We start from the raw sequence: 12,877 nt of genomic DNA on the forward strand, positions 1-12,877 counted from the left end.
AGACTTTGCTTCAAACCGTATTTTCCCTCTAAATTTCCCTCTAAATGTAATTGACAATGCAGTTTCGTTTGTCTGGGAACATACTTTTAGCCACCAGGCTGCTGCATTAACACTATTCTAAAACCCAACGCATCAAGTAGCCAGCGGCTCCTCCACCACCACCGTGGCATTACAGGCAGAGTAACTGTAGTTTAAACAGAGAGGGAGTCCACACAGGGCCGGTAGGATTAGAGGTGGGTGGGTCAAACAAACACGGGACTTTTGTCCAGGAGACGGCTGTTTGTTTCGCGTGCGAAATTAACATGAATAAGTAAACAATCTTGATTTGAACACTCACCCTCTGAAATGGAATGATACTAACAGATCATTGTTCTGAGCAAACAAAAATACAGGACTGTACCTGAGCAGGTATATGCTGTAAATAAGGCAGACTTTCCCATCTGTTTCATAAATCATCTGTTTGCAACTTTGAGTCAGACAACAAATCAAGAAGAAAACCAAGAAGTTACATTTGAGGAAGTACGGATACAACTATGACCCTGCTCCATGTTGAGTCACAGTGACACCAAACGCTTCTTCACAGAATGCATTTGCTCTAACCTCTGCTGACATACTGCAGATTAAAACTTTAATGATGAAATCTGTGGGCGGTTGGAGGATATATAAGCATATATAGGCATAAACAAATAACATTCACATTGTGAATCAAATATTTTGTGTTAATAGATATACAAGAAAATAAAAAGGTTAGGTATACACACAAATACAGTTAATTTGTTTGCGTTGCATTTTATGTTAATTTATTTGATGGGTGGACAACATGGCAGCCCACCCCCACAGACTTACCGGGCATAGCAACCAACAGGCATGTGGAAAAGTTGATGCTAACCTGCAGACATATGACGTGTCAGAATATGCCATATTTGAATATACACATTACTGCTCAAACTAAATGATCAGGGAAAAAATCACAAAGTGGAAGGATGGTTTATATCTGCTCTGATGACTGGATCACACCACAAGCAGCTTCAGAAACCTGAACACTCAGAATAGACTCACTGCAGATGGGTAGTCAAATTCAGAAAAAAGGAAAAAGGGAAGCCAGCTCAACTGAGTAAAAAAAACAGAACAAAAAATGGCCAAATCCTCACTAAATGAGTCATTTGACAACCTATGCAAAACGTCTCAAAAGCCATGATTCACGTCAACGAGGATCACTATTTATAGTCTTTATTTACACCGAATGGTAAATTCTGGGAAATGATCATTTATTTTTGTTGGTTTTGGAAACTCCAGAGCTCTAGAATGTGACTCGTGTTACCCGCTGGAGTACAAAGTGAGCTTTGGGTCTGAGAGTGCGAGCCACAAAAGCCACAAAACTATTTTGTGTTAAATCATCTTTTTCTGGCATCATTTTATTTATAACCAGAACGATAGTCCGACTGGAGTCTGTACGTCACAATCACTCCAGCAGCACTAGGATTGCACCAGTAGATGGAGACAGCACATAGTATTTGAAAAGACAATCTGTTCAGCACAGGATCAACAATTGAGTCCAAGCTAATCTCTGTGTATTTGCTTTTGAAATCAGCTTTCGTGCACCATTTTCCACTTCTGAATAATAATTCTGCTACTTTATGCAGGGAGGCAGAGCCTTGGCAAGAATTAAAATGTTCTGACTTTGGTAACGTGAAGATGAAGTGCGAAAGATCAGGCTGTTGGGCTGAAAGTGTATGAACATGTTTGATCAAAGGATGAGAGCCCACATGCTGTGCAGTGCTCCCCTTTAATGTCTAGACCACGGAACAATGTTTTCCACCCAGAGGGTATCTTTGTTAGATCAAACAGACCGTGATGTCATACCTCTATTGTGTGACGCAGCTGGTCAAGACTATTTGTTGCTTGTCATGAATTTGTCATTCTTCCTGCGGTGTAGAGATTCTGTTTTCACCAAAGTATTCAATATGTTACTGCAACAACTTCACCTGATCAAATTTATTTCCTCCAACTAAATCTGATTAGCATTTGAAAACCATATGAAAAGTCCACGATTTTACTTTGTAAGTGGTCGCTCATAGTGGTGAACGCATAGAGAATGATTCCCCAATTCTGCATTTCCACTCAGCTCTACAGAGTGTTTTTGCGTCCTTTGTCTTATTTTTTGTTTTTTTTCGGAGTGAGATATTTCTCTCCAGAGTTAGTGGGGACCAATACAGAGGAAAGAGCAGAGTCAATATCAGCCTTCATATTCATCGGGTCGCCACAAACTCCAAATGAATGATAATGCTTTGTATCTGCCAGGCGGCAAGCTCCTGGTCTAAAAAGTGAAGCCAATGCTAAAGTGCCTTCAACTTGCATTCTTTCTAATTGCCATCAGGGGTCGACTCCTCTGGTTACAAAAAGAGGTCAGATTGTATAGAAGTCTATGAGGAAATGACTCTACTTCTCACTTGATTTATTCCCTCAGTAAACATTGTAAACATGAGTTTATGGTCTCAATCTCTAGTTTCAAGTCTTCTTCAATGCAGCATGATGTTCATTTAGACTAAAATAGACCATGAAGTAGGTTATGCTTTAGGGCGGGGCTACCTTGTGATTGACAGGTCCGAATTGTCCATGTTTTTGTCTCACAACATTAACATTAACATGTGTTTTCAGTTCATGAAAGTTAATCGTAACATTTTGGTTGCCTGGAAATGTCTTATTCATCGTTCGGTTGTACTTAGCTCCACCCTCTCGTGACACTTCTGGTTGCAAAAAACCAAGATGGCGACAGCCCAAAATGCCCAAACCTTAGGCTTCAGAACCAAAGTCCACAAACCAATGGGTGACGTCACGGTGACTATCTCCACTTCTTCAACATGGTATCTGAATGTGTAAATAGGCAGCTGTTTACTAACCCCTTACATATATCAAGCTGATAATATGTCAGTGTTCACATCTACTTTGCGCCACTGCAAGTTTAATGAAGAGAATTAACGTCCATTATGTAAAAAATGGACGCCCACACTGCTAAAATGATCAATAGTGGGAGTAAAACGTGAGCTTTAACCAAATTATTTCTCTGTAAGGTTCAAGTGCTGCATGAATATCCATCACGAGAACTAAGCTTTGTAACGCCAGCCTTGTTGGTGTTCATTTTTCAAATTGCGCTTTGGGTGTATGAAGACCTTTAAGAACAAATGTGATGGTCAAGCTGAAAAACATGACTTTGTCTTTGCTTGGAGGGGTTTCAGTTTAACCTTTGTGCTTTACCATCCTGTTAAGTACAATTAGCTCATGCTGCACACGTCACATGAGCTGTGCTGCATTCAGTTTTTCATACAATGATGCTAGTCTGGCCCACTTGCCCTAACTTGGGTCCATGTTATGCAACAGAACTTTTCAAAAGGTTTTTCAGGAGTAGTTTGATGAATCATCTTTCTCTCTGGTTTTTGAAAAGGTCATAAAAACAGAGGCTTGATGACTGACGTGGGGCGACATGTGGCTCAGTGGTAGAGCAGGGCCGTCCTTCAATCAGAGGATCGGCGGTTAGATCCCCGGCTCCGCTAGTCCATGTCGCTGTGTCCTGGGGCAAGATGTGGGCAAGACACTTAACCCCAAATTGCTCCTGCAAGCTGTGCCTGCGGTGTATGAATGGCTCTGAATGATTAGATCGTCCTGATGAGCAGGTGGCACCTTGCATGATAGCCCCTGCCATCAGTGTATGAATGGTTTTGAATTGATGAATGACATGTAGCATTAGAGCGCGGCCCATTTACCATTCATAATATATTGTTGACCTTACTTAGTGAGCAAAGGGCAGCGTTCGCTGACATTTTTTCCATTGACATTCAAACTTGATTCTCCCGAAAGTCTTATTTTCTGGCTAGAAGTAGATTGATTTTCCACTTTGTGCATTTAATCTTCATCATTACCATCCTCTCACCTGCGGCAGCCGCCGCCACCACCACCACGATAAGTCACCCCCAGAGCACGACATTCATTATAGAATGCATTTCTTGTTCTCACAGTGGAGCTGAATCCTCAGCAGTGCAGATTGGCACGGCGTTCGTATCATGAGTCATATGGAGGCGACTCAGGTGGGAGAGATAATGAGAGGTCACATGAGACATTGTTGCAAGTAGGCTCACTCGTGTGTGGAAGGTATTGGATTGAACGTGATACTTCTACGATGTCAGGGGAATGTCTAAATGAGTCCACATTAAACCAAAGAAAACATGTATTTGATGTGATTTTGTCACTCAGGTTTTGGGAGATTATTTCGATTTTTACTTGACACGACGCATGATGAAAGTACTTCTACGTTTTAGGAGAATTCTGGTGTTTTTCAACCTGGGTCACATTCTCATATGTGTGGCCATTCTGATTCTGTGTTATAATATCTTTGTGTTTCCGTTGTTCAGACAAAAGTCTTTCAAAGCAATCCAATTTCGTTTAGATCATTTCAAATGTTTGTCTCTTGCGTGCGACAGAAAAGCCCCCTGCATTAACCGCTAAAGCTAGCTGCTGTTTACATGTGAAGCTGTGGGTTGAAGTGTAAAGTTATTATAACACACAGCCGGAATGTACACAGTTATGAGAATAACATTTCTCTTTAAACAAGCTGTGACTGGGATAGTTAGGTACAGTGGTGGTTTGAGTAAATTGCTAGTGTCCGCATGCTAACATGCTTACGTGGCTGCTCATTTTTAGCAGATTAATATTTGCTTATTCAAGACATTCTCACTCCGGACTCGTCAAATACTGACACTTGTGCAGTGGCCCTATACGCTTCAAACTATGACGCTCCACATAGCTCTTAAGCATCCGTTTTGGACATGTCAAGGACACGCATTAGTTTCCACTTGTTACATGAATAGTGTCTTTTCAAAATAAACTGCTGTGTTGACGTTAACAGTAAACGTAGGTTTACTTTGTTTTTAGGTTTACTCGCTCGATAAAACTGCTTAGATTTGGCGAGTTAGGAGTGAGAACAGGTTGGCATATAAGCACTAGAAATAAAGTTCAGCTCAGGCTGATGATGGCTTGAAAAATATGTGGATTATTGCAATTCATGCTGCGGAAACCATGAATGTCTGTACAAAATGTCACGACAAGCAATCTATTGACGTGGTTCATCTGGACCAAAGTGGTGTGGGAACAGACCGACGTTGCCATTTTTAGAGATGTACTGCTGGCAGAGCTGACAAAAAGGGATTACTTTTGGTTGGAACAGTTTTTTTAGACAAGGTTGTGTAACTGTTGTTTAAACAGCATCTATGTGTTTCAGTTCTTAACTATAGTAAATATTGATATGCAGTTATATGCAGCTATTAGACGACACAACCTTTTATTTGCTATTCAGCAACTCAATGCTTACAATATGAGTTAACAATATTTAATTGCAGTAAAATGAAATATGAGAACAGTCAGAGACGTTTTCTTATCATAACTTTTATGGTATGAAATGGGAAGAACCTTCCTAAAGAGGACTACTTGACTCCCAGGCGGCAACCTCCGGGTCTGAAAAGTAAAGCCAATGGGGAAAGTGCCTTGAACTTGCATTCTCTCTGATGGCTCTGCTCATGAAAGTTAATTGTAACGATTTGCTCGCTTAAAATTGTCTTATTCAGCGTTTGGTTGTACTTAGCGCTACCTTCTTGTTTCACTTCATGTGGCAAAAAAACAAGATGGCGACAGCCAAAATGCCCAAACTGGAGACTTCAAAACGTCACAGTGACAGCATCCCTTTTTTATATATGTTCTATCTCTCAACCTCCGCTCAAAACTACCCTCAACACATACTGTATGTCCTCTCTCTACCCTTTTCACCCTTTTGGTTTTCTTTATTTGTGGCGTTTTTTTGTTTTTTTTTGGTAAACTCATGTGTGGTCTCCCCTCTTTGTGCAACCTTGAGCTATGTTGTTACAGAATAATTGATGACATTTAACTGTTCTGAGTTCACCGCCCCTTGAGAAATACTGGAATTCACAAAATCCCCTCGAGTACCATCTGTATACAACATAGTGTATTCTGCGTGATGTGTTCAGGGATCGAGGGAAAATTTGGACATCCTCCAAGGATTGCATTCCTGGGGGAAATACACAGTGGAAAGGACGTTCAAGTTGCACATCATACACATTACTCACAAATGCTATACATATGCACACCCATTGACACACAAATACACAGGCTTGACCATGGGAGCAGAAACTTGCCTGCATTTTAATTGCAGAGACAAGGACATTGGCCTGTCCATTACAATCAATGATCACATTATATTCTATGCAACAGTCACAAATAAACATCTGCTTCTGACATTATATCACACAAACATAAGCTATATAAGCTGGGGGAAATATAGAACTAAAGATGATATAGTCTGTTATGTTTTAGTTACAAACATGTCTGTACAGTACAAAGGCCTTTGGTTGTTTGGCTTTTGGGAGAAACCAGTCAAAATGTTGTTTTGCTGTCTATTGATTAAAGTTCCAAGGCCCATAGATAAAAGTCACTGCACAGAAAAGTACATATCCACGGCTGTACACTGTCAGAAACAAGCTTGTAAGTTACGACCAGCTTGGCTAAAATTTGGCTTAGTTAAGATGATGTGAAATCTGTATTTTTGAAAACCCATTCATAATTGTATTTCTTTGACCAAATAGAATCACTTTTTTTCTGAGAGTATATCTTGCAAAGAAAAAGGTGCTCCCCCCCCTCCAGTTAGTGTGTAACACTGGTTTTGGTTAGTGGGAGGATACAGAAGGTGGGATACGCAGCCCCTCCCCATGCACACAAACAAGCAGAGGATACCACAAATACTTAGTTAACATTGAACGGTGCATCCTCAGGAGTGCACGTTCTAGCCCTTCGCAAATTAACTTGTGTTTCCGGAAAAAAAGAAACAAGAGCGCAAGAAGGCAGAGGTTTCCCCATTCCTCCGCTTCTTCCTCTCTTCTGTACACTATACAGAGGCAGGAACCAGACAGAAATCAGGACAAATGCCACATTTGGTGCTGAATTGTGCCCACAGACAAAGAGCCATGAACCCAAATTCCTTCTTTTTTTTTTCAGAATATGACATAATTTCAGAGAGATAATTAGGTCTTGATTTCACAAAATTACAAAGGAAGCAGCGACTACGGGCCCCGCCTCATTGCCTCTGCTGTCCCTTTAGCGCTACATTTACACCGGTTTTGGCACAAACCGCCTTATCAACATCTACTAAACATCAGAATGGTCCATTAAGTACATTAAGTCCATTAAGTATGCCCAAAATGGCCAGCGGCAATGGCAGGCATGGTGTGTTTCCTTCAGTATGGTTCAGTTCATTTCAGCTCGTTGAGTTTGGGAGGGTGTAAAATGTGTGTGTTTCACCCATAAAGCCTTTTGGTATTGTGATGTGACGCATTATTACACACAGTCCACCGGGTCAGTATGACTCCTTGGTGCAGAATCGGTCACTCTTCTCACCTTCTGCGCTACTCATAAAAGGGTGCGAGGAGCTATGGATGGCTAGAGAGTGACTTTTGTCTTTATATAAATTACTTGGAATTGTACCTACAATCCACAAATCTCTGTGAGCGTGTGTGCCTATTGTGACCACGGGGTGTGGCGTTTGAAAGACGTCTGCATTTAACAGACTGGGAGGGTCTGATAAAAGATGCTATCCAGGTGCATTTTGGGAAATATAGGACCCATTGTCTTTGGAGCTTGACCCTGCCTGCTGACCGTATGTTTGGTCTAATGATGCGAGTGGAGTTATTTGTTTTCATGTGTTGTGTTCTCAGTAGATACTTTACAAGTTTATCTCATTCTCTGTATCTCCTTCTCTCTCTTTCCCTCTTTGACTACATGACACATATTTCTTCCTGAAATTTAGGCAATTTTTTTTTTTCCAAGCACGGGCAGACTGAACCAAGTGTGAAGCTGAGTGCAGTGACCACGTTTCAACATGTATTCAAAACACAGCACTTTACAAGTAGAAATGGGCTCCTTACTATGGCACCGCTGGCATAGCAATTACTGTTAAGACCAAGACACAGTGAAGTACAAAGTACATATGATGGCTGTCACAAACATAGTTTGATGCATCACAATAATACAGAATTTTTTCACAACAGGAAATGCCTTAGAAATTTAAATTGGAGTCGTCCATGTCAGGACCTTTCCCCCAGGAGAACCATTTTATAGGCTATATACAAAGTATAAGCTGTTTTAAAGGGAGAAAGGTCAGAGCGGTGGCCGAGATGTTTTCCCATCCTTCCACCTCAATCAATAATCCAGGATGTTGAATTCGAGAGTTTACGGATCAATGCAGCTCCTCCTGCGGAGATGCCAGCAAGAGGGAGAAAAGAGCATCCTCCGTTTGTTGTGTTGGGAGGGCTTTGCCATTTTGTTCCCTGGTTGATCATGTAAGACCCAGGCTAATCAGCTGGAATGAATAAAACATGACCACGAAGCTTTTCACCTTTTGGCTTGAGGCTTCTGATTTTTATCTTTCAGAGTCTCCATAGATGTACACTGCTTGCTGTTTTCCACTGCATTGTTTGGCCGACTTCTTAAGCAGTATTTCCACATTCAGAGAAATCAATGCCGACCCCTTCACAGCTCTCAAAACTCCATCAAGGAGAGCGCGGATGGTGCTCGATCCCCTCAGATCTCTCTCTCTCTCTCCCATGAGTGAACTAACCCGCGGTATTTCTGCAGTGGATCCAATGCAGTCCATTTCTCCGGTCCTGCGTCTTGCTTCCATTTTCGGTTCAGTCTGCCTGACAACTCGATAGAAACCTAAAGCTGGCAAGCACGAACAGCCTTCGTATTTATGTTTGATTTAACTTCACTCGGCCAAGATTCATTTTTTGCACCGCCTCAGGGCGAAACAGTTCCAGTTGCCTCATTAACCCATGTATCTAGAGGTTTGGGCGTGTACCTTTGCTAACCTCTGAAACCCCTTTGGAATTTTCTTAGTCTTCACTTAGACTTTGTTCATGTGTCAATGTCCATGAGCTGCAGCTCATACGTCATCCTCCTGCCCCCCGTGTCTTTGAACAGGGGTCATTAGCAGTGTACTGTCAGCTCATCAGTCTGGAAGCCACAAGCGCCACTGCTCTGTCCCTCTGGCCTCCCTGGGTGTGTCTGCCGCGCCTCAGATGCTGGTCTGCAGCTCGCCATTGAGCAGGGCAGCATTGTGAGTCTCCAAGTTGGCGATCATAGCGTCGTTCACCATCCTGCTCCTGTCTGCCCTGCTGTCGCTGCGCTCGATCTCGTCCAGGCCCGCCACCTTTTTCAGGCACAGGACGTTCTGAAAGCTCTTCTTGAAGTTGTCCGACAGGAAGGCGTACAGGATGGGGTTGGCGCAGCTGTTGGCGTAGCCGAGCACCACCACAAAGTCGAAGGTGCTCTTCACGGCAGAGGTGGGGTTGATGGAGCTGGTGACGGAGGTGACGTTGAATATGTAGAAAGGCAGCCAACAGAGGACAAAAACCGCCACCACGATGGACACCATCCGGGTCACCTTTCGCTCAGAACGCTTGCGCTTGGTGGAGCCCGCCCGCATCCCAGAGGACTTTACCTGGAAAAGAAATGCACATGTCAGTGGCTTGAAATCTCTCAAATATAAAAGCAAATTGTTCACATTAGGAGACACAGATATATCTTAAAGTAAACATTAAATACCACTTTAATATCTGTCCGTCAATATGAGCTACAACCAGGAGACTGTTATCTTAGCTTAGCATGAAGACAGGAAGCAGCTAGGCTAAACAAGTGTGGTTTTACGTAAGGTTTTTAGCTGACAGGTATAGAAGTGGTTTTCTTATCTAACTCTCTGGCATGAAAGCTAAGTGTGTTGTAACCAAAATGTCAAACTATTCCTTAAAGAGCTTTGAAAACGGGCTATAAAAACCCTAACATTAAGATTGAATGTTAGAACTGTAAGTAACCTTTAAGTGCTAGCTAGCTCATAGCTCTTTTCCAGGGCCAAGCCAAATGGCTATCAGAGGAAACGCAAACATTTTAGTCACTCAGGCACTCATCAAATTCACGGAAGAAATGTTGAAAATACGAACTCACCAGAGACATGCTTTTAATGACTAATGAGGTGACAAAACAAATGTTGTCAGCTTGAATAAAACATTAGATTTTTCTCCTGGCAATACCACTCTGTCAGGGTAAACTAGGTTTTTGTCCCTTTAAACCCACCACTCTAAATCTCTATTAAAGATAACTCCCTACCATCCACTGTATTTTCAACATTATCCCAATAACAGTTGCGTTAACAGTTGGGATAACTAACGCCTGTGAAATTAAGATGTTCAAATTCCCCTAGCTAGCCTGGTTAGCCTTCCAGGGCCCGTGTTCAAACACACAGCTACCCGGGCGTGCTACTGTAAAAGTCAATATTAATTAAAAAAATTTAAGTAAGCAATTCATCTGAATTTCATGACTTGAAAAGGGGCAAAGATAGTTCCACAATCTTGTCAACGATTGGATATTTGATCAACATTCTAGTCTTGTAGCCAGAAATAAAAATATCTTGTTATTAATGCCCCACGTGGAGGCAGGCTCTCACCTTGACTATAATGAGCAGGTAGCACAGACATATGACTGACAGGGGCAAGAAGAACCCGATGAAGAAGGTGTAGATCATGAAGGCCGTGTAATAGACATCCTGGGGCTCCGGCCACACGATCCCACATACGGGCACCTTGTTAAGGCCGCTAAAGATCAAAGTAGGTAGGATGACTAATAGGGACACACCCCATACGGTCAGGTTAATGAGCTTGGCCACGCGGGGCTTCCGCCATCTTGTGGACTTAATAGGGTGGACCACAGCCAAGTACCGATCGATGCTCATCACCGTCAGACAGAAGATGCTGGTGAACTGATTGAGAGAGTCTGGGAGGGGAGAGAGAAAAGTAAAATGAGGATGTGTATCAAGTAACACTTGCAGTCATTGCTAATGCTTGTTCTTTTTATTGAAACAAGAGGTGTATTAAGTGTGATAAAGGCTGTTATCAAGACAGCTCGGCTGGCCAACACTGTTTGAATTGCAGCTAAAGTCTAAAGATCCAAGTCTAAAGATTTTTCTCCCCGTCAAAGGTTTTTTTTTGGGGGAGTTTTTCCTGTTCCGATGTGAGGGTCCCGGGACAAGAGGATGTCAAATGTGTACATATTGTAAAGCCCTCTACGGCAAATTTGTAATTTGTGATTTTGGGCTATACAAAAATAAATTGAATTGAATAATCTTCCCTTCGGTGTTGTAGTACTCGAGATCAGTCTTTGTCTTGAGACCGGTCTCAAGACCACTTTTTGAAGGTCTCAGTCTCGTCTCGAAATCGACCACATTTTTTGCTTGGTCTTGCATTGGTCTCCGAAAAAGAGGATTCTTTTGTTATCGTCACTACTGTGATTGCCCATTGAAAACAATGGAAAATTCCCACACGTAAAATTCACCTCTGCGATGCCTTTTGATTCATTTATCAAGGCATCTCTCATGGTACACGTATACATACACACATGTACAGTGTATATGGAGGTACAAGAGGTGGAATCTGTATTTGTTTTCTGAGGGTGTTTTTTATTGGAATGTAGATCTTTCAGATTGAATCAATTATGGTTTGCATGTTCCATTTTTTATCGCAGTTGTCTGGTCTTCACTCGGTCTCCCCCCTGCCTTGTTCTTGTTCTCAACCCCTCAAAGTCTTGGTCTTGACTCGGTCTCGATACACTCTGGTCCTGATCACGACTTGGTCTTGGTTTAGGTGGTCTTGAATTCAACACTGGTACACTTAATGAAACAGTTAAACATTGTGGGAGAACATGCTTATTTAAAGATGAAGCCACAGTATGGAGAACATGGTTAGTTCAGCGTATTTCCCAAAATGTGAAACTATTCCCTAAGTATCTAAGATTTTGAACAAACAACTACAATACAGATGTTCATCTTTGTTTTCCTTAAATTGCAACCACAGCAGTTAATGAATTCATGATCATTTCCCTTTTGAGGAAGCCAAAAGTATTTCTTTGCTCCTATAAAACTGCTGCCTCTTTCTCAGGTTGCACCTTTAGCTCCTCTGCTTCACACCTACCAACAGTCATGATCACCCTGCACAGCACCTCTCCGAAGGGCCAGTGCACCAGGGCCAGCTGCAGGGCGATGAACGGCAGGCTCATCATGCACAGAACATCTGCCACCGCCAGGTTCAGGATGTAGATGTTGGTCACCGTCTTCATTTTGGCGTACCGCAGGATGACATATATGACCAGGGCGTTGCCGCACAGCCCCACGCTGCACACTATGAAGTAGATGAAGGTGATGACCACGGAGCTGGTCTTGTCCTGGTGAGACTCCCTGGTTTTGGAGATGTTCAGGTCCAGGTCGGACTCATTGCCCTGGATGTAGCTGTCGTACAGGAGGGGCTCGGGGATGGAGATGTTTGGGGGGGTCGGGAGAAAGGGCCACTGATCGAAGGCCATGATGGCTGAGAGGGGTTTAGGCTATCAAAGGGTTCCAAGTGTCTAAAGATGGCAACGGGTGAAGATGTAAATCATAAAGGAGTTGGTAGAAGGTATATATTAGTGGGTTTGAGATGACATGCTTAAAAGCAGTGATGTTACCATGCAAGACTGTTGAAAAGAGGGCAAAGGGACTTCAAGTTGTTAGATTAAACGGAGGAATTTGACACTTTGGAGTCTAAGGGTTTGGGGCTCTGGGGATCGGGATGACTGGGGATTTTCATTAACGTGGAACCACAAGTATCACATCCCAGCGTAGAGAAACAGAAAAAGAGCAAGAGAGATCTATGGAGAGAGAGAGAGAACAGTAAGTTTGGATGACAAACAAATTATTGCTTCAACAAATATTAATATTAATTGAAGATCCATGGCAACA

At 42.4% G+C, this 12,877-nt stretch overlaps 1 protein-coding gene across 1 annotated transcript; it reads right to left on the reverse strand.

The window, feature by feature from the left end:
- Positions 1-9,130: 9,130 nt before the first annotated feature.
- On the reverse strand, positions 9,131-12,462 carry sstr2a (somatostatin receptor 2a). The gene is made up of 3 exons (XM_076092849.1): positions 12,075-12,462; positions 10,556-10,881; positions 9,131-9,556 (listed from the first exon to the last, which is right to left on the reverse strand). The coding sequence occupies exons 1-3, from the start codon at positions 12,460-12,462 to the stop codon at positions 9,131-9,133; spliced, it is 1,140 nt and encodes a 379-aa protein (XP_075948964.1).
- Positions 12,463-12,877: the final 415 nt, after the last annotated feature.

Source organism: Anarhichas minor, unplaced genomic scaffold (genome assembly GCF_050575085.1).
Source record: "Anarhichas minor isolate MPS153535 unplaced genomic scaffold, ASM5057508v1 ptg000017l, whole genome shotgun sequence".
In the NCBI taxonomy this organism is placed as follows: Eukaryota; Metazoa; Chordata; class Actinopteri; order Perciformes; family Anarhichadidae; genus Anarhichas; species Anarhichas minor.